The 22,679-nt window shown below is 32.5% G+C and overlaps 1 protein-coding gene across 2 annotated transcripts; it reads right to left on the bottom strand.

Moving 5' to 3' along the window:
- Positions 1 to 9,706: 9,706 nt before the first annotated feature.
- LOC107625389 (amino acid transporter AVT1A) lies at positions 9,707 to 17,119 on the bottom strand. 2 transcript variants are annotated; one of them, XR_015904744.1, is made up of 13 exons: positions 16,563 to 17,119; positions 15,581 to 15,834; positions 14,788 to 15,002; positions 14,381 to 14,404; positions 14,107 to 14,287; positions 13,806 to 14,025; positions 13,586 to 13,721; positions 13,460 to 13,477; positions 13,207 to 13,354; positions 11,640 to 12,358; positions 11,473 to 11,516; positions 10,704 to 10,766; positions 9,988 to 10,006 (listed from the first exon to the last, which is right to left on the bottom strand). XR_015904744.1 is itself a non-coding variant. In XM_088503440.1 (12 exons), the coding sequence occupies exons 1-12, from the start codon at positions 16,802 to 16,804 to the stop codon at positions 9,914 to 9,916; spliced, it is 1,638 nt and encodes a 545-aa protein (XP_088359566.1). In that variant the 5' UTR covers positions 16,805 to 17,119; the 3' UTR covers positions 9,707 to 9,913. The 2 variants fall into 2 exon arrangements, 1 of the variants encoding a protein (XP_088359566.1); XM_088503440.1 differs by lacking the exon at positions 11,640 to 12,358 and having other exon boundaries at positions 9,707 to 10,006.
- Between the last annotated feature and the right edge of the window lie 5,560 nt (positions 17,120 to 22,679).

Here is a 22,679-nt window from a genome sequence, read left to right as displayed (position 1 = left end):
CGTTGCGTTTTGGAAATTGACCTTTCGTATGGGAGACTCCTCAGATGTACTCCAAAAATGAAATTACAAGTGACTATTTTCTCTGTTAGGTTTTACGAGGAAAACCACTCTCTTCATGTCACTATTGTCATCCTCATCAAGAACTTCACCATCTTCACTAGCCTAACCTGCATTATCGTTATTTCGAGAGTGATCGACATAGCAAGTCAGCAGTTGCGAGTTTGTGCTGTTCGTGATCGTGTCTTTGTCGTCCTTAACTGAGGTAAGAATTTTGCATTTGTTGATCGATTGTTGTTACGCTGTCTTTATGGATAGCATTATTGTGTTTATTGAATATTTTGTTTGAGTGAATATCTGGAATGGGGATTACTTAATAATGTGTATATTTTGTATGAGTGGCTCTGGTATGCATGCATAAATATAGGAGAAGTGGTTGGTATGAAAGTATTTAAAATAGGGATAATGATTTGTTGTAGAAAAGTTAGATAATGCATACTTAGAAGTTTGCTGTGTTGTTAATTTGTCATATACATACACAAATGACTGAGCTTGTGGTCCATGTATTTCAACGCGGTGGTAGCTTTGTTAAGGACAACAGGAGAGTACTTCATTACATAAATGGTAGTGTCAAGAAGTGGCCCTTTGGATGTTGATTTGGTGAATTATTTTGACCTGAAGAAGTTGTTTGAGGAGCTTGGTTATCATGCTTACAAACAGATGTACTGGTATGATCCAAAAGCTAGTAACCTTGAATGTGGGCTTCACCCCATTCATGAAGACAAGATAATAAGAGAAATGTGTGATAACAAGAGGGAGAACAAAGATACTGATGAGCTATATTTACACTTTGATCATCCTATTCTAGATGAGGTGAACCTAAGTAGTGAAGAAGATGATAATGGTAATGCTGCAGATATGGAGCTTTCTGATGTTCCAATTTTTTATGATGATAGCTATGAAAGTGCTGAAGATGAATTGTATAGGCTTCCACACTAGGATTTGATGAGGATGATAGTGAAGAAGAGAGTGAGGGATTGGTTGAGGAGAAAGTGAAGCATTCAGGAAAGAAAAAAAGTCAATCCCCAAAGAAAAGTGGTAAAAAATGTGCTAGAATGAGATCATGTTCTTCTAAGAAGGGTGCTCGAGTCCTAGAAGAGTCTTCTAAGAAGGGTGCTCCTATAAAGGATGGTGCAAAGCTTGGTTCTTCTAACAATAAGGGTGGATCCAAGAAGAAGGGTTCAGTCGTGAAGGGATAAAGCATTTCTGATGGACTGGGTTGTAAACTTTGGTTAATTAATAAATAATTAATTAATACATTAAATATAAGCTAAGGGATTAAGAAATTAAATTTTATAATTTGAAAAAGTAAAAAATATTTAGGAATACGAATTAAAACGCTAATCTTAAATATTTTGGCCTAAAATTAGGTCGATGGGTTAAACTAAGTGAACCGAGTCTAAGTAGGCCCAAGCCCACTCATCTAGCCGCACATATAAACTTAACATTAAGCTTTCTTCCTAATTCTTACTTTATTCCATGCTGAAGAGAAGATGTGAACCAAGGAACCTAACCCTTATCCCTCCAAATTTCATTTTGCCCATATCTTTCAATTCGTAGCTCCGATTGACGAACCGTTTGTGGCCACACGTTCATCTCGGAATTTTCTTCAAACCCATCCAAAGGGTAAGAAATTCGAATTTCTCACCCAGTTCTCCACTCCTTTCATTTTCGTGATTTTGGTTCATGGGTATTGAGAAATTTTGTATTTTTGATGGTTTAGTGGTACTCTAGTGATATAGTTGGGTTTCATCTAAGTGCTCAATGGATAAAGGTGAGAAATTCTTATCCCCTTTGAATTTTTCAATTTTTTGAAGTTTAGGTATTAAAATTGGTAGTTGTGTATGAAATTAGATTGAATCCATGTGAATTCAAGTCAATTGGTGAAGTGGAGTGCTTGAATTGGAACTCTGGTGGTTGGAAACTTGTTGAGTTGGCTTGAAAGCTTGTGAAGAGGAGGGTTTTGAGGTATTTTGAGGTTGAGGAGAAATAGGCCAGGTATAGTTTCGATTTCTTGTAGTTAATATATAATGTTGCGTGAAACTTAGGCTAGTTGACATAAGTTAGGCTTTAATGTTTTGAATTGTTGGTTTTCATAGATTAAATGTGTATATATGTGATGTATGATGGGTATGTTGATGAGTTGATATAATGAAAATTTAATAACTTAGGTGTTTGGGTGATTGATAAGTAGGGGACTAGTATTTGGTGATGTATGTGAATGCTTAGGATTGGATTTAGGTGTGAGTGGTTTGGTTTATATTGAGAATTTTGGAAAACTAGAGGATTTGTAATTTTTGGTAAAAACCTATTTTTAATTGACTTTGGCGGGCCATAACTTGACTTCCGGACCCCAAATCTTATGAAACTTATTTTGAATAAAAATTGGGTCCTTGAAGTTTATAATGTTCGAAGAACGGACTGAAAATGATTTTTAACAAAAAAGTTATGCGCGTTTAAAGTTTGGTGTGAAAAACTGATTTTCTGATCTTAACAGCTTTTTGGCAAAACTGACATGCTTGCTTGCGTACGCGTACATAGTCTCGCGTATGCGGCACTGTAAAATCCACAATCTCGCGTATGCAGCAGTGCCATGCGACGCGAGGATTGCTCCTTGCCTCATAAGCTCGTGTACGGACATGGTCTCGCGTACGCGGGTGGCATGCGTACGCATTTGCCAAAGTGGTATTTTTGAGTTTTTAACCATTCCTTTAGCTTTCTAAATCTTTTTTACCCCTGTTTAAGGTCCGATAGCTAGTGTTAGGTTTCAGAAGAAGAGCAAACATATTGAGGGAGTTAGTTTGATATTGAAGAAGAATTGTGAAGTGAATAATTGAATTAACGATGCATGGATAATGTTGGATGAGATATGAATGAGGGTAATGATGATATTGATGAATTGTGACTGAAAGATCCACACAGCATATGATTATATTATTTGAGACACGAGTTTTTCTGGGTAGATGCAGTGGCTTGCCCTCATTTGCTCCATGTTGAGATTCGATACTCTGTTGACCCTCTGTCACAAGATATGACCGGACACTTTAACTTTTTGGATTTTCCCAATGAGATGATAAATAAATCATTATATATGCACGGACTCTTGGGGATGCATGCACGCAGGGACTGTCCATGGTTTGCTACCGAACATGTCGGGATTAGCTGTATAATCGACAGATGGCCATAGGGTAGACATGCATCATATGCACTTGTATGTTTTGATTGAGTATGCATTTGTTTTGACTCGCCTATTTGCTTAACTGTAATTAACTGCTACCTGATCTATTTCTTGTATCTACTTTCCATATTTGTGTTTTTTCTGTTTGTCTTGCTTGTGTTTGTTTATGAGAGATCCCTCATGCGGGTGGAAGAGACGCTAAGGGTTGTTCTACTTGGTGATTTGGAGGTTTGCAGATAATAAAAAATGAAGAGTTAGATTAGAATCCTTAGATATAGTCACCATATTTTTGGTTTAGTGAGAGCTATAGGATTTGATATAGGTTGTTGGAGTTTTAGAATGCCCCTGGCTTTCCGGGACCTTATGTATTATCTATATGAGCACATTTACCATACTGAGAACTCCTGGTTCTCATTCTATACATATTCTGTTATTGTTTAGATGTAGGACGTGAGGCACCTCACTGAGCATGTTGGAGACTCTCTAGGAGTGAAGATATGAATTTTGGGAACTTTATGTTATGTATCTAGATAAATATATGTATATATTCTCCACTCTGTATAACTTATATTCTGTCCCTCTTAGAGGTTGACTCGAAGAATCAGGATTAACATTTTGTCTTTTGGTATAATTTTGGGTTGTATATATATATATATACACTCTGACCGGCTTTTGTTTCGCAGGTCGAGTCGGGAGCTTGCTATATGTATTTTTTTTTTTGGAACTCTATATTTGTATGTATATTATCCTTTTTGTACGCTGTTATCTGTCTCTTCTACGCTTAACCATTCGAGTGTAAGGCAACTTTCAAGTTTTGTTTTGTTCAACTTTTCTTCAAGACTCCTAGATAAACGTCATTTCAAATATATCTATGTACATGTTTTTCTATTAAAGGTCGTAATACCTAACCACCTCTGATTTACAACATAAGCATAAAGCTCTGTGTGGTAGGGTGTTACATGGGTAACTTCAACTTTAGGCCTGCAGAAGAGAATAATAGTCGGCGTCATACTTCTAATACCAATAATGGGCTTGCTGCATCAAATTTTGGAGAAGAGACTGGGGTATGAGTCAGGTGGGTTTGAGACTCTATATTCTACTGAAGATGGGTCGGATGAATTTGATGGACCTCCATATAATGATGGTGCAGCATTTGGTGAAGTCCTTAAAGACTACACAATATGTAAAGACATGGACTTTGCAACATTGTATCAATTTAAAAAAGTCCTTAAAGACTACACAATATGTAAAGACAGGATAATATTCTTTGTAAAAAAATGACAAAAGAAGGATTCAATGTGCAAGTGGTGAGGACAGTATGGGAAAGGCAAAGGCTAGATATAAGGCAAAATGTAAGGCTAAGAGAGAGAGAGTAAAGCCAATGTGATATGTAGTAACAAGATGATCTACAGAGCTTTAAAGCTAGTAAAGGAGAGATATGTTGGCAACGAGAAGGCCCAGTATGACAAGTTAAGGGATTATTTACATGAGTTACTTAGAAGCAATCCTGGAACTATTGCTAAGATGGAGTGCATACCAATACCTTAGTCACCACCATTATTCAGCAAGCTTTACGTATGTGTAGATGCATGTAAGAAAGGGTTCAAGGCCAGCTGTCGATGCCTTATGGGAGAAAACTAAATATCTCAGTCCAGAACCACCAAAGATCAAGAGGCCTATTGTGCGCCCAACAAAGAAGAAGAGGAAGGTAGACCCTATTGAAGATAGTCGTGATCAGACCAAGGGGAGAAGGACTTTCAGAATTATCTGCCAAAAATGTGGTATTGTTGGACATAATGTCAAGACCTGCAAAGGACCATCAAAACCTAAACCTCCTTCATGTTGACTAGAACAAATCAAAATCAGATCTTTAATTTCTTTCATGAATTTTTTTTGTAATAGAATTAGTTATAATATCCTTTTCTTTTTAGTTTAGCTTAATTTTAACATTTTTATGATTAAAATTCTTTCCTTTATTTTAGGCTAGTATTTTTTTTATTTTCTAGTTATTTCTATTTCTGTAACTTATCTATAAAGAGAATGATTTCCTGTACATTTGATATAACATAATATTCAAACACTTCAAGTTGGTAGAGCAGAATCCTTGCATTGTGCCTCTGATTTATAGCTATGACTAATAATTTCTCAGCCATTAATCATGAACAGAAGGATAATACCGCTCCTATTCCATCAGATTTAAAATCTAAGCAATGAGTACTAGTTAGTGGTGACTCCCATTCAGTTCAGATTATCACATTTCGACTCAATGGGTCAAACTACCTTAGGTGGTCTCAATCAGTTTAAATGTACATTCGTGAAAGAGAAAAGATTGGATACCTCACCGGTGAGTAAAGCTAGCATAACGTCACTGACCCACAATATAATATGTGGGATACCAAAAATTTTATGGTGATGGCATGGCTGGTGAACTCAATGGAGGAGGATATCAGTAGTAACTATATGTACTATACTACTGCCAAAGAATTGTGGGGTAATGTCAAGGAGATGTATTCATATCTTGGGAATAAATCTCAATGAACTTGCTTTAAAAGCTAGAGAAATTAGGGAGTGACAATGTCACCAAATATTTTCACACACTAAAGTGGGTATGGCAGGACCTTGACCACTTCTATAACTACAAGTGAAATTCAGCCGCTGATGCCAAACACCACCAACAAACAGTGGAAGAAGGGAGGATATTTGAATTTCTTGCAGGTCTCAATGTGGAGCTAGATGAAGTTCGTGGCAGAATTATTGGAAGAGCAATCGTACTCTCAATTGAAGAAGTATTTGCTGAAGTTAGAAAAGATAAAACTCGTAGAGCTGTGATAATGGGGAAAGGCAAGACTGAACAGACTTCTTTAGAGTCTAATGCACTCTTAGTGGCACTTGCTGCACTAAAAAGTTCATCGAATTAGAAGCACCTCTCCAATTTTTGGTGTGACCACTACAATAAACCTTATCAAACCCGAAAAACCTACTGAAAGATTCATGGAAAACTAGCACATCTTAAAAGTAGCAAACCTAGTCCCAAAATACATTCTACCCCAACTGCTCATGAAGCTGAAAAATCATCCTTGAGTAAGGAACAGGTTGAGCAGCTCATAAAGCTACTAAATTCCAATTCTGTGTCTAGTACTCCTAGTGGTTCATTAGCTAAAACAGGTAATTTTAGTATTTCTATGTCCCTTAACTGCACCTCAAACTTGAATGCATTATGAGTTGTTGATTCAGGTGCATTTGACCATATGACCAGCCTCTCCCCTTTATTTAAAACTTATTCTCCTTGCTTTGGAAATGAGAAAATTAGAGTTAATGATGGTAATTTTTCATCTATTGCTGAAAAAGGTACAATTAAATTGTCCAAAAATATTGACCTAAAAAATGTCCTACACATACCAAAACTTTCTTGTAATCTTCTCTCTATTAGTAAAATCTGCAAGGATTCCAATTGTGTTGTGACATTGTTTGGCACATGGTATTTTTCAAGACCGGACCTCGGAGAAGATGATTGGCAGTGCTAAGATGATAGATTGGCTCTATCATTTTAAGGATATTTAAGAGGATAAAGTAGCTCAAAGATTCAGTGGTATAAGTTCTATGCCTATAAAGGACCAAATAATGTTCTGGCACAATAGATTAGGACATCCTAGTTTTTCATATCTCAGACATTTGTTTCCAAGTTTGTTTAAGAATATTGATTCTTCCTTACTTAAATGTGAAAGTTGTATTCGTACAAAGAGTCATAGAATTCCTTATTACTTTCAACCTTATTATGCATCTAAACCTTTCCAAGTGATTCATAGTGATGTATGGAGTCCATCAAAAATAACTCAATTTAAAAAAAATAGTTTGTAACTTTTATCGATGATCACACACAACTATGTTGAATCTACCTCATACATAAAAAAATCTGAAGTTTTTAAAAATTTTCAGTATTTTTTAACACAATATTATCCAAAATATTATATCGCGTATCAAGAGTTTTACACATATCTTGGATAATTGTAAAATTTAAATTATAAATTTTTTAATTTAAAAAATTTAAATCGTTAATATATAAGATATTTAACTGCCTTTTCAGATTAGATCTATTTTTTATGTGATATATCAATGCTGTTAGACGATTTCTCTAAGAAAGTTTTTTCTTTTGTCTAAAAAAAAGCCCGTTATGTGATAATCAATCCATTCTGCACAATGCTACAAAGTACAAACCCTATGCTCCATGGGGGAACAAGCATATTGAACCTTACTGCCACATTGTAAGAGAAAAAACTCAGATTGATGTATTGAAATCACATCTAATCAAATCAGAAAACCAAATAGCTAATATTTTCACATTAGCACTAGCTCTAGGACCATTTACTTTGTCACTTTCATTACAATGTTTCATGACAAGATCCCAATTTGAAAGAAGATCCCACATTGCTTTAATATTGATTATTGATAACTGGAGGTAGAATGTTGATGAGCTTAAACTTAGTGACTTGTATTATAAGACAGAACCTGAGCAAGTGTGTGATCTGAATAGAGTTAATAATCAAAATCGTCCTTGAAAGATACTCGAATTTTCATTTTTATCCCCAAAAGATAAATTTAATCAAAATCGTTCTCGAAAGATTTAAAATTAATCACGTTAATCCCTCCGTCTATTCTATCACTAACGACGTTAAGTTTGCTGATGTGACAGTTAGCTTGACAACCCAACCCAAACCAGATCCGGATCATACCCGCTTCCAATCCAATCCAAACCCAAACCCAGCAAGAAACAGCTTTCCTTCTTCCCACATTCAACAGCTTCTTCATCTTCTACCTGAAGCTCCACCACGCCACCCCCTGCAACGTGTTCCACGTCGCTATCAGTCCCTGTATGTTCCTCTACCACGATGCTGTCGGTCCTTACCCGCAGTTCTTCTCTTTGTTCCAATTCCAGAATTCCTTTTCTCCTCCTCTTCCCTCCCTTTCTATTATTCTTTTCGCCACCAACATTGAAACCCTTCTTCTCTATTGATTCCTGATTTAGATGAACATATACACTTGCTACTCTATACCCATTTCTTGTTTTTCGGGATTTCAATCCCAAAACCCCAGTTGCTCAAATATCTTTTTTTGAGTTATCCTTTTTTAAAAGATCTTATGAAAAAGTAAAAGATTTTATATTTTGATATCTCATGTAAAAAGATCTTTTTATCTATCAATTATATTTGGGTATAACAATATCAAAGTATTTTTTTGTTTATTTATTACATGAAAAATATTTTTTTTTAAAGAAAAAAAATTTTTAAAAAAATATGTAAATTACAACTTCTCAAAAAAGATCTTTTTTTTTTATTTTTCTAATGCTTTTACTTTTACTATTAGAAATTTGCCAAACACGCTAAAAAATAAAAAAATATCTTTTTTCATTAAAAAATGATATTTTTTAATTAAAATAATGACACACAAACAAGCACATAATATATGGGGTCTTTGTTCCAAGTCTCCCAAGGATGGTGACAGGGTGGTTGCCACCACAGATGGAACCAAAGAAAATCATAAGAGCTACAAGACCACCATGCCTTCTGATTTGGCACCTGCGCCTCACACAAAAGAGGACATTAACAAGCAGAAACGTGGTGCTGAGAATGCTGCAGGGACTCGTGTTGTTGGTAATCAAAATATTGGTTAGTTTTATGTTAAGCATTTGATTCCAATTGAGAGATTGGCATTTTGGGAATAGGTAGCTGCTGCTTTGCGAAACACCCTCCACTCAATGATGCAGAGATCACCGTCGTTGCGCCCTCTAACTCCTCTCTGTACTCTTCCTCAATCATCACTGCTGGCTTCTGGTGGAACGTGGTCTCTTCCTCCACTGCAACTTGCATTGATCTGCTCTGCTTGTGTCGGTCTTCCTCTGTACTCTTCCATGGACATCGCCAAGTTAGAATAAAGACCATTACTAGAAGAACAGCATCGACGAAGAGGCAGCAGCGGTTGAAACTAGCATGGAGGCTGAGACGCATAAAGGAGAAGAAAAGCTGTTGGATCGTTGGGTTGAAACTCTAATTTAACGCCGTTAGTGATAGAATGGACGGAGGAATTAACGTGATTAATTTTAAATCTTTCAAGGACGATTTTAATTAAATTTATCTTTCGAAAATGAAAATGGAAATCGGAATATCTTTCAAGGACAATTTTGACTATTAACTCGATCTGAGTAAGTTAATTTTTTTATAGAGATCTGACCAAGTTAAAATCGTTTAGCTGGATATTTAATTTAGTTAGTTATCGTTTGCTTTCAGACTGGCAGGCAGTTTAGTTAGAAGTTCTAACTGAAAAATTCATTTCTTCTTTTCAATCAATGAATAGAGATTTCTCCTCCGATTCAATTCATTTAGGATCATAAATAACTAATCAAAGCACTTGTGCCAATGTCAAACGCAAACTAATAAGTCCAAGGCATAAACTAATAATTATTCAACAGTAACACGATTATAGGACATTAATACTCCACTAAAAAGAATGCAAACCCAGATAATGAAATGTTCTTGGTTCGTTCAAAGCAAGCTATTAAATAGGCTTCATTACAAGCTATTCCCACAATAATTCAAATGGCTCCACTACTAGCCATACAAGGTAAATTCCTAACCCTCAATCCATAATAACTTAACAACCATGATCAGTGCTGAAAGATCTGATTTAGTAACTATTCGCAATATCTAGCAGAGAGGAATAAGTTCCGAGGAGTCCACAAATGATTCCCGCTCCTGAAATTATGATGCTCAAGGCAACCTGAAAGAACCAGCAACACAAGTCTTGAGTTCTATGGAATGAATAGGAAATTCTTTCAAAACAGCATTGTTAATCTATGAGCTCACAATAATTAACAATTCTATGCGGTCCAACAGCCAAAAAAGCTTTGAAATCAGTAGTGTACCAAAATTATCTTAAAAGTTTCATATTATTACAAACTTACGTATGAAAGAAAATATAAAATTAATAGTGAAAGATCATGTTGTACTAGAAAAAAAGAATAAAAAGTACCCTTATTTTGGTTTGATTTGCCAAACAAATAAAACATTTTTAGCGGTCGATTAATTTTTTTTTTTCATACGTAATTTTGTCCACTGACATTCATTCATGGTAATTATTTTAGCTTCAAAATCTTCCAAAGATGATTATTAATTTTGGTACTTCAATGTTGAAACTATTTAATTAATATAAAACATGAATGTGATAGATATAAGGAAAATTGACAGATAATACTGAGAGCTTACATGCATTTCGTATTGGCTTAATTAGAACTTACATGCATTTCGTATTGGCTTAATTAGAAAGTATTATTGTTCAATACTAACGTTAGTCTACAAATTATAATCATGTGAGTGTGGAATTTAGATTTTTTATTAAATTAATAATTTCATCACACCTATGGACAAAATATAAATAAAGGACTAGAGAGTAATTATGGAATCAGAAACATCCTTACCTGCATCTTTGTAGCTTTCTTGCCCACAATTTTCAGAAAGCAAAGACTAGGCATTATCACTGACTGAAAAATTTTGCATACAAATATTATATGTTGTTCAATGGGGATTCCTTATAAGAAACTGAAACAAGAACAATAAGGGAAAGCAGAATGGAGTATGGACAAATCTACCTCATGCCAATTATTATAAACAAGTCTAGCGTGTTTAAATGAGCAAGTAAAGTTGTTGTATGTTTATATGTAAAAATCAATATATATATATATATATATATATATATATTTGGATTAGTTAATATTTTAACAAACCTTATTTTATCCTTGTACAGCTTTATTTTTTAGTGATTTTCAATAATTTTTTTAGCGGTTCTAGGTTTAAAGAATAAGATGAGATGCAGCCATGCAGGCATGAATATAAGGCACATACATTAAACATACAACAAATTTAGTTATAGGATATGAATAGCATGTTGACACACCACTAAAATGGTATCCTCAATTTCAAGGACAATTATGCACATGAGTATTTCTCTAATCAATTAAAGTTAGTATTTTATGGTTGATGTATGTAAATAAAAATTGTAAGAAACAAAAAATGACAAAAAAGGCATTAAACAATCATGAATTATATCCACCAAAACAATCTTAACAGAGTCATGACTTCTAAATTCCTTCCACGACAGTTAAACTTTTATTTGTGGTTCGAATCATAGATGTCATTAAAGAAATATTTATATTTGTTTGAATATAAGTAGCTGAAGGGAGTGCTTACCACAAGTATGCTGAAGAGAGAACCAATTAAAGACATCACAAGCCCTGAAATTGTAATGAAAGGATATTAGAGTTAGACTTGTTTAATTTTGTAACATGTATTACCACTTCAATACAAAATTTCATCATTAAAAAGATTTAGATGTATGATTATTGACTATTAAGCACCTTAAATTAGGCAAGAGCAAGAGCTTAGTAGATAAGGTACTGATCAATGACAGAAGAAGAACATGGCACACAAAGTTGCTTGCTTCCACATTTCTTGCAATATTTACAATTTGAAAAGTACAAAATAAGTGTGAATTAGGGAAAGCAATCAATGTCAACGTCCTCCCAATGCAAGTTTTAGTTTTGAACTTCAACATAAAGTATGTTTACTACACAATGATTTGAAACCATTTTTTAGACGATGGCCTTGAAAAGTAGCTCTGGCCCGGAGGTAATTATCCATAACCTTCACGATTCTTTTCATTTCAAACTGACTCTTCAACTTTCAACCCTATCAGAACTATTCATAGTGGACACCTGACTGCTACACTTTCTATCAAGCCAAGGTTGTAGAGCCTGTCGGCTGTTGGTTACCGTTGGACCAGCCAATCACTATAAACATTTCACCAGTGATTTTTGCATATGCCTGTGTATACCATCTTTTGTTCCGACTTCCCGGCTACCCGTTGCTTATTAGGGGTTTGCAAACAGGGCCAAGTTGCTAACATACTGTAAAATTTTGTTATCTTGCATGTTTGCAGTATGCCTCAAGTCCAAGTGTATATCTTTCCTATGTTTTCTGGTGCGATGCAAATGGAGGCCGACTTCAAGGGTTTTCTGGTGATCCCTTATTTGATTTTGAAGCTTCTATCAACATTATGTTTCTCTTTTAGGACCTCCTTCAATTCCAATCATATTTTGAGTCTTGTCAATTATACATGTGTTAAGTTTCTTGTCATGGAAGCCAAACGTGTTGGACTTGATGCACAACTCAAATACAGGAGCAAGTTAGGCTAGATTTGCGCCAGGTAATAATTACCAATTGTTTTTATCTCGAATAACCTTTTACAGATTTGAACATCAGAAAATAATGTTCAGTTGTTGTTACATTTCCAACTGTCTTATTTTTTCATGTATAGGTCAAGCTACTATGTGGAAACCGGAAAGCAAGCTTCCCTTGCTTGTTCCATAGTTGCACTAGATAAATACGAAGATCCTACCAAGCTTAGGGAGTTTTAAAGGGGATACGTTACTCAACTTATATAGTAGGAGTCGAGAAGAGAGCTCCAGGTGTAAATCCAACTAGGTATGTGCAAGCTAGTGAAACAAGTGATCTTGTGAGTTGGACCGGTGGTGATTGAATACGAGAAAAGACGGAATAAAAGAGCAAGGGAATTCACTCTGAAGATAAAGCTGTTAGTTATGCACTCTGACTCACTCCCTTCATCATGTCTAGTGCTGTTTTTTACATTGAATTGTCTAGAAGATATTAAAAACTGCTGAAATGACATTTGCTACAATATGACAAATCATCCATTTTGGTTCAAAATATGCCAGGGAGATAAATGAAGAAACTAAACCAGTTTGGATGTGGTTCATGATTTGGAAACAAAATAACACAAAAAGAAAGGGTGGCATCAGAATACTGCACATATGATTATGAAATTATATCATAATATGGAATGAATGAATAAATGAATAGGTCTATAGCCCAGAGTTTATATTTCAGAGACAGCCTCAGACTTACCAAAAAATGGAATCAGAAATGCAGCACAAACCGTAGATGCAACCAGTGCAGATCTAAGAAGAATGTAGCACCAGTAAGTTCTAGAAATTCTTTCAGGCAGCAACTCCTCTAGACTCCTTGCCAGTGGATTCATCAACAGAGCATATTTGTTAAATATTAAGGAAAAAAGTCAAATATAATTATTGATCAATTTGATAAATCAACCTACGCATTTTGTACTTCCATAAACAAAATTATAGCCAAAAGGATATTTAGTAAATGGGTTAATTACCTGAAAGAAGAGTAAAGAAACACGAAATTAGAGACTTAAAAAAACATCTTAGGTAGATTGAAGCTATTAAAAAGTAACAATTAGAGACCGAAAAAGTATCAAACTCACTGTTGTCCATAATGCAACTTTGGAAGCAAATGCACCCTTTGGCATATTCAATGTTATCTGGGACAAAATGCTGTCACCAAACATGAAGTATCCCATGACTGCAACGCCTCCATATATCAAAACGCACAAAATAAAACTGCAAGCAGAAAAATGAGTTGAGGAATCAGAATGTAGAAATTACACATGATTTTCTAGTGATAAAAGGAGTTAGGTACCATACCATGTTATTAATGCCTTGGGGTATTGTGATTTGTCCGCCATGGACTGGTAGATATTCGGAAAAACGGAATGTCCTGCAAAGCAAAAGCCATAGATACCAATGGCGAATGGCAGGCCGCTCCATCTCACCACTTCACCAGTGTGATGGAATCCAACATTATCAATTGTCCCAACACAAAAAACACAGATCACAATCAATATTGTTGCAACAACCCCTCCAGCTGCAGATTGTCATAATAAGTTCAAGTTACAACAGATTCTTTAAATTGAAAACAAGGAATTTTCTTAAGACCTTGGGGAACCTGATAGATAAGAGATTAAGCGAAGATCCTTCAACCAAACCGTAGGAAGAATAAGAAGTGCGGTCAGAATTCCGAACAAGTGCACAGAGTCTAACTTGAGACCTCCCCAATCTATGGAAGTTCCCGGAAACACACTACTAAGGTTATCTCCTTCCAAGATAATGAATTCCACACAGTATGACTGCACTCATGAAAAGAGATCTTAGGCATAAGGTCCAGAGGAACAGAACACAGGTATTTCAAAGGAAATGAAAGACATTGTTGCCACACTCACATATAATTCAGTGTACAAAACGATCTGCAAGAAAATATATCAAAAGCAATAACATCAGTAAATATTGATTAGTGAAACCACCAATTCAAGCTTCTAAGCACTCTTTTTCACTTCTACAGCAAAGAATTTGAATATAGAGAAAAGAGAGATAGGAATATTCTTATACACATTTTGAGGTCCTTAATAATTTATAAAACCCAAGATAAAAACTGAAGCAAAACCATTTAGGATCATGATAAAAATAAATAAATAAATAAAAAAGAACTACAATATTCATATATCAAGAGAAAAGCAGCATTTCAAGTCCATGAATCCAATAATTAGAGTCTAGAGATGTGAAGTAACGAGAATTGAACAACAATTTTCAATCAAGTTAACTTTTAGTAATAAAAAAACAGAAGACTCACTGATACAGCAATACGGCCATATCTTCCAAATGCAGCTTCTCCTATATCGGGGTAGGTAATGATTCCTTCTTTACTTTCAAAGCAGCGTCTCAAAAGGGTGGCCGTATAACAGCATACAATGGCAAAAAAAAGCATCACCACCATACTGGCCCACCCTGCTTGTCTCACAGTATATGGTGTGGATAGAAGACCAACTCCACACATGACATTAATCCCTGCCAGGTACAGAATCACATTATAAAACAGTCACATAATTAGAAAACTAGAATCAGTGTTTGATATTTGAAAACAGAATTCATAGAATCTGTCAACATTTCTGCAAACAGACAAACCAACTTTTCAAATTCCAATTTATAATTAAGCAGTAAAATTTTGGAAAAAGGTACATGAGAGACACTTCTCGATATATATATATAACAATAATAGCTCGGACATGAAACGAATATAGAGCCAGAGACACCTAAAATTTGTGTCCCCTCTGTCCATGCTACTACCAAATGAAGCCTAGCTACTCATTAAAGTTGTATATATTTCTCTTCACTTCATTGATAGGTTACTTATTACAATTATAACCACTCTAAGGATAGTGATATGCACTAACCTTTTGGAATGAGCCAACCTCAAATGGCCAACTTTTTCTTACTGAAGGGGAAAAAAAAAATCTAAATTGCATTATTGGAGAATGTCTTTGCCGGTATTTGAATCTAACATATTTTATAGATAAACATGCACAAACCAAGCTTAATGTTTAAAAAATAAAAAAATTGCAGCAGATAAAGATGAAATAGTATACCATTGAAAATTGTTTGAGTTAAGCTGCATCCATAACCAATAGGCAATTCTCCCGTAACATGCCTTTGAATTGAAGCTTTCTCCCACCATGTTGATGATCGAGTGATGCCTTCATGACCTGACAGTAAAGGAGTCTTTCCATCTATCTCCAAGTTGCTCTTTGAACGCGCGAAACTCGAATAAAGAAAACTCGGCCCTCGTAGAAATGATTCGAAATTCGGTGCTGCAGCAATGGTATAAGAATCTGTAGTCTCTCTGTCAAAAGTAAGGGGATGAAAAACAATTACACAAGAATAGTTAATGTTTGATCCAATTAACAAAAAACGCCATATAACAGAAAGTACCAACAAAGCTGATTAAAAAATCCTAGAAAACCAAAAATACATTTACCTCTTTACAAAACCACTCACCTACACAGATCATTTCATATGGAATCTTCACTCACTACAAGAATTTCAATAACCCTCACCATATTTTAGCTATAAGCCAGGGCAAAACTTAATATGACGCTCTAATTATTGGAAATTTGACTATGGACTTGTTTTGGTATCCCATACTAATTCGTTGCGCATCAAATTTTTACATACACAGTCGAGCAATAAAAGGAACGAGTTTGTGCATGTTGAAGATGCTAGGGATTAAAACAGCATAAAATAAAAATGAAATAATAAACAGAAAATTACACGAATTTCGATATTATAATGAAAAAAAAAAATTAATTTCTCAAAATCAGTCAAGCACCAAAACCAAAACAAAAGGACAGTGTATATTGCTTTGAAAACGGAGGTGGGACCATCCAAAGTGTACAATAATTCCGAACAAAAGAAAATTGCAGAAACTAATACAGGATGAGTCACGTAAGAGATACTATGTGAACAAAATCACCGAAAGAAGAAGACAAAACCTTATCATGAAATGCTAATTGGAATCAAAACAAAAAGGATAGTGAAGAAGATGAAGAGGAAGAGAGGATGATATCATACTTGTAACTTTGAGGCCACTGCTGAGAAGTGAATGATTCAGGTTGATGTCCTCTGCGATGACGATTCCCATCGTCGTCGTCGTCGTCGTCACTGCCACTCCCACTGCTGCTTTCGCTCTCGAACTTGACAGCTTCAATGTCTTGAGGTTCAGCTTCTTCATTCTGTTCGAATATAAACTCCTCATAGTCCTTCTCTTTCTCGCTCTTCTTGTTCCTGTTTTCGCTGTTGTCGTTACTCGCCATTCTAACCAGAAGACTCAAGACCCCTTTTTCTTCAGAGCACAAGACTTAAGCAGAGAAAACACAATGTGTATATATATGCATTTGTATTATGTGTTATTCCCTTATGGGTAACGTGGTATGTTAGAATTTGTGTTATTGGTGAGTTGTTTATGAACCATGATGATGATGCATACACAGTGAACAAAACTTTTGAAGAATAAAATGTTATTGAGTGGCTGTAATTGGGTTATAACTTATAACTGGGACTGGGACATGACTAGTAAGTAGCGTGTGCTAGTGAACGATGATGGTAGAAAGTTCCAGTAGGATGGAGATGAAAACCTGTAGAGGGAAAGAGAATATTAATTTCTTTTTTTTTTTTTTTCTTTTTCATAATATTCTTTTATTTGAAAATCAATTTCACGTACTTTATTTTTTTCTTTTTTTTTCTTATTTCTTTTTTCCTATTTTGTATTCATATATTCACTGCAAAGGCGAAAGGTTAATAACTCATTTCAGACATGTAAATATTATGTCATTAATTTTAGAAAAATATTGGATGAATAAATCGAACTTTTTCTTTTTAATATTGTATTACTAGAAGTGAAATCCTTCATCATGAACCAAACTATGTGTTGAGCACAACTATAGCCATTTACAAAACGTCAGTGACGTTTTGTGTTTCTTCAATTAAAATAATATTTTTTATTACAAAACGTCAGCGACGTTTTGTTCTTTCATGATTAAAAAATTTTTTTTATCGCAAAACGTCAACGACGTTTTGTGTTACTACCACAACCGTGTAGAACACCAAAATGATCAAATATTTTTGTATTTCACATTAAAATTATTCATATATAAAAATTTTAGCCGAATAAATCTTTTTAACATTGAATTTAATTGTTAAAAAGATTTATTTATATAATATTATTATTAATTTTAATGTTAAATTTCCGTTAAACAAGAGTAATAATTAAATAATTTTTAGGGTGTCTTTTAATTTCAATATATCTAGAAAAATAATAATGTCAAGTTATTTTTGTTTAATTAACATTTATAATTTCATATATGTAATATTTATAAAGATTTTGTTATCGTGTGTCATAAGATATAGGTTAAACATATTACAAGAAATAAATATTTTAATATTATTTATTACAAAAATAAAATTTTTTATGTTTTCAAATTTCAATACATAAAAATAACAAATAGCATTAAAATATTTTTTAAAGTATATTTAACCTATACTTTTAAGACACAAATAGCAAAATTCGATTTATAATTATGCATTTATTACATTTAATATTTTATATTTTTTTCTAGTGATAATTAATAAATATAAAATAAAATCATTTTAATTTATTATATTTAATATTATGCATTTCTTTTAACGATAATTTACTTAAGCAACGCAGTAACTAAGCACATAAATTATGTAAGAAGTTAATTTTCCATTTTAAATTTTAGCAAATAATATAATTTATTTAAATTTTAAAATAAATTGATTTACACCTAGAATTTCAAGTACTAAATTGAAATTTTTTTTAACATTTACTCATATAAAATCTATTAAATATTTTTAATTTTTTTAATGGTGTACATGTTATATAAATGCCACAAATAATAATTGGTTTGACCCAATATATTGGAAAACAAAAATAATTTTATAAATATAAAAAAATTAATTACTAAATTAGTCATTATATTTTATGTATAATTTGTGTTGTTTACATATTATTTTAACAAAATTTAATACTGATGAGTAATCAAGCTCCTTGCTTACAACAAAGTAATCAAATGTTTTATAATAGAATAATCAAATTATATATTTTTTAACAACATAATCAAATTATTTATAAATATAAAAAATCATCTTTTACTCTAGTTTTATCTTTATTCCTACTTTGACAAAATGATTAATCAAACTCCTTACAACAAAGTAATCAAATATTTTGTAATAGAATAATCAAATTATTTTTTAGCAACATAATCAAATTGTTTATAAATATAAAAATCATCTTTTACTCTAGTTTTATACTTTATTCGTACTTTGATTATAAATATAAAATTTGATTATATTTTTATGAAATTTAATTAATTGAAATTTTAAATTAAAATTAATTAATTATTTATTAAATTTTATTGAAAACGTGAATATATCATTATTTTATATTTATATAAATATTTTTATACAAATAATTAATTGACGACTAATTTTTACTTTTCATGAATAATGATAGTTAAAGTGGGTGTTTGATCTCTGTAATAAGTGAACCAATAAACTTTTTCAAATAATGCTCCATTAACGCCAGAATACCCAAATTTGACAAAAAGCTATTGAATATTGATACCAAAATGCTGATAAAAAAACACGTACCAACGTAACTCTTCATGCCGAAACTTTTCAACAGAGTTCATGTTATTGTGAATTTATTATTGTGTTATCATAAATATTTAAATTAGTTTTTAATAAATTTTTTATTAGATATTTTAATTTTTAATAAATTTTTATTTTTTTATAATTTTTTAAGAATTATTTTTATCAAATAAATTAATTTTTTTATCATTTTTAATAAAATTTTTAATATATTTTAAAATAAACTAGTTTCAATTAAAATGATAAGAGATCCATTTTTGTAAGTAAAATAATTTTTTAAAAAACTAAAATATCTAACTGACATTTCTTAGAGATTAATTTTAATGTTTATTCTTGTATTTTTTTTTTACCACTGGATTAAACAACTGTCTGAATCACACTCATAAGTCATAAGTTTACTTTTTTTTTTTGTTGTTAACTTTTTCCAAAGCATGAAAACAAGGTGAGCATTAGAGGTGTTGATGGTCAATTCGAAGATTGGTCAAACTCCGAATATTTTAGGAGTTAATTTGGTATAATTTTATTGGATTAAGGATTGAGTAAGGGTTTTAAAAATAGACTAGGTTATTATTTTAGGCCAGATCTGGGTCAAAATAAATTCGATTTCATTCGATCTATGTGTACCTTAAGAAACCAAAAAAGATATATATATTTTAAATTAATGTTAATATTATGTTATAATAATTATAAGTTTATTATTTTATTTTTAACCATATTTGTTGAATTAGAAAATAGATCAAAGAAGCATCAAATTAAAATTTATAGATAAATTCAAGTTTAAATATGGATATTAACTTTTTAGTAACAAATTTTTTTTTTATAAATAAATGCAGCATAAATAAATTTTTATAAATTATTATTAAAACTTTAAAGATCTAATTTTCACCTGATTTGGACTCAGTATAATTGTGGCCCAAAAATATTTAGATTTTATCATATTTAAGATCGAATTATAGTCTAAAAAATATACTCAATGTATATTTAAAGTCAAATTTAAATCAGAACAAATCCGATTTTACCACGTATATGAAATTATGAACACGCGAGTGAGCATGAATGAATCTTGGACTTCCAGCTAGGGGTGTGCATGGGTTGGGTGAAACTGGGTTTGATGTGACCCATATCCGGCCCAAAATATATACCGGGCCTATTTATTAGACCCGAACCCGATCTTAAACCCAATGAAATCTATACACTTTCGGGCCACGATTATACCGGGTAAAAACCGGGTGAAAATCGGGCCGTTAACATTGATACCTTCTTATAAGCTAGCATATGAAAATATCCAAATTTTCAAGACTCCAACCATTATTTGGCATAGTAGAATTCACTTAGAAAAATATAACAAGAACCAACTCTTCTCTAAAATTAAAGCATAACCATAATCAATACTAATATTGTCTAATAACACCAAATATTTAAATCAATACAAATAACACAATATTATGCATTAGTCTAAAATCTTATGCATTTTAAACATAAAGCATTAACTTATAGTCTTATAATAACTAATAACACAAAATATTAAGGTTTACAATACTTGAATTTCACATAAGAATAACCATCATCCATCACTAATAACACAATTTTAATTGTGTATGATGATCGGGCCACCGAACCGACTTCGGGTGACCCGAGTCATGACTCGAACCCGACCCGAAATAATGACCGAGTCTATTTTTGAGATCATTACCCGACTTTAAATCTAATTAAATTACACTAAAATAACCCCTAAAATATTCGGAGCCAAACCAAATCTTCGAATCGGACCGGACCATATACACCCCTACTTCCAACGTTAAATAGACCTCCATACCATACCACTACTTGATTGATAGAAACTTCGAGGAGATGCAAGGTGGCTGAATTTAAAAGCGTCAAATGCGCAGTATATTCTTTCAGCCACGAAGGTGGAGCTGACCTGGTGAATGATCACCATTTGTTTTTATTCATATTAATTATGTTATATTTGTCAGAATATCGTTTCATGATAATTTATTAAAAAGCTTACACCCAAAAACCGGGATAGCAATAACATGTGGGAATAAGTCTATTGTCAGAGGGAAGTGGTGGTCCAATGTAAGATCTGATTTGGACTTGTGGTTTGTTGTAGGGATGCACATGGGTCCCATCTTAAATAATGATTGACTTTATTTTTTCAGTTTTAGACTAAATAAAATTATATTATTTTTGGATCATATTAAATAAAATCGATTCTAAATCAAATAAAGTCTAAATTTTAAATTTTAATAAATTTTATGTTAAAAAATTAAATTTTTTTATTTAAATTAATTAAAAATATTATTTACCAAAATTTGTAATACATAAAATATTTATTAATATGTACAATTTTATATATTTTGAATACTATGATTTAAAACACATTAAACACATATTTTGAATATTTAATCATCAGAATATGATCTAATAAAAATTGAAGTTGTTCGAATTTTTTGTGAAGAGACGTGAAGTGGTACCTATAAGAGACTCTATTGTTTAAGTTAACAAGAATTTTAAACAGGTTTTAAGTAAATTAAAGTTAAAAAATATTTGAGGTAGTAGGGGATATATATAGCATTAAAGATAAATTATCTTTAATGACTTATCCACTTATCTTGGTAAGTGTTATTCTCTTCTTTTTATTTAAGGGTTGTTGAGATTCCATATTTAAGTGGATGAATATGTTTGTAGTTATCGTTAGACTTTGGCCACCAGATCAGATGTAAAAAATCGGATGTGTCTGTAGGAGGAGTTTGGATTCTGATAGTTGAGCCTTGCCTATTTTTAGGTTGGACTAAGTTAGCTACCAAAGTATGAACAAGGCACAATAAAGAATACATATATTATTATAACGATAGCGGTGGAAAAATGGGATAAATTTGCCAATTTAAACTGCCAAAAAAGTAGATCGAAACAAGATTTTGAGTCCACTAAATTTTAAAAATCTGTCAAAACTATGGACTAGAACGGAGCAAGACGGGCTGGTTGGACGAGCTGTCATTCTTTTTAGGTTATTTTTAAAAATAAAAAATTGCAACTGGATTAGGATTGTGAAAGGTCTCGTTTGAGAAGCTTTAAAAGTAATTTTTTTAAACTTTTGACTTATAAAAAGTAGTAGTATTAATGTCTTATACAATTTTTAAAATCAAATTGTAACTTTCTAAGAAGCTATTTAAGAGTTTATAGAAAAGTTAAAAAAATGACCTTTCTGGTAATACTACTATTTTTTTTATCACATTCCTATAAAATAAATACTTTTAAAATTAAAAACTCAAATATAAAATAACTTATTTATAAACTACTTTTAATATATAATTATTTATTATTTAAACTATTTTTTTTTAAAAATTTAATTAAACTATTTACTCAAACTGTGCCAAAATCACAAACACAACATCCCTCCCTGAACTCCTTCCTCCGTGAGCTACCTGTTCACCTTTGTCTCTCAAGCTCTCTCGCATTCTCGGAGCATAAGAGGTGGCAGTGGCAATTCCCTCACACCAACGAAGGCGTCTCCCT

The sequence above is a fragment of the Arachis ipaensis genome, chromosome B2 (genome assembly GCF_059453495.1).
Source record: "Arachis ipaensis isolate K30076 ecotype BB chromosome B2, ASM5945349v1, whole genome shotgun sequence".
Taxonomy (NCBI): domain Eukaryota; kingdom Viridiplantae; phylum Streptophyta; class Magnoliopsida; order Fabales; family Fabaceae; genus Arachis; species Arachis ipaensis.
This window is presented reverse-complemented; position numbering and strand designations above follow the sequence as displayed.

What these genes read in the sequence shown, in the direction of transcription:
- LOC107625389 (XM_088503440.1), bottom strand. Translation starts at nt 16,804, where the DNA reads ATGGCGAGTAACGACAACAGCGAAAACAGGAACAAGAAGAGCGAGAAA. An exon ending in CAGTGGCCTCAAAGTTACAA is followed by an intron (nt 15,835 to 16,562) that starts GTATGATATCAT and finishes TACTTTTGACAG; the next exon opens with AGAGACTACAGATTCTTATA. An exon ending in AACTCAAACAATTTTCAATG is followed by an intron (nt 15,003 to 15,580) that starts GTATACTATTTC and finishes TGTACCTGGCAG; the next exon opens with GGATTAATGTCATGTGTGGA.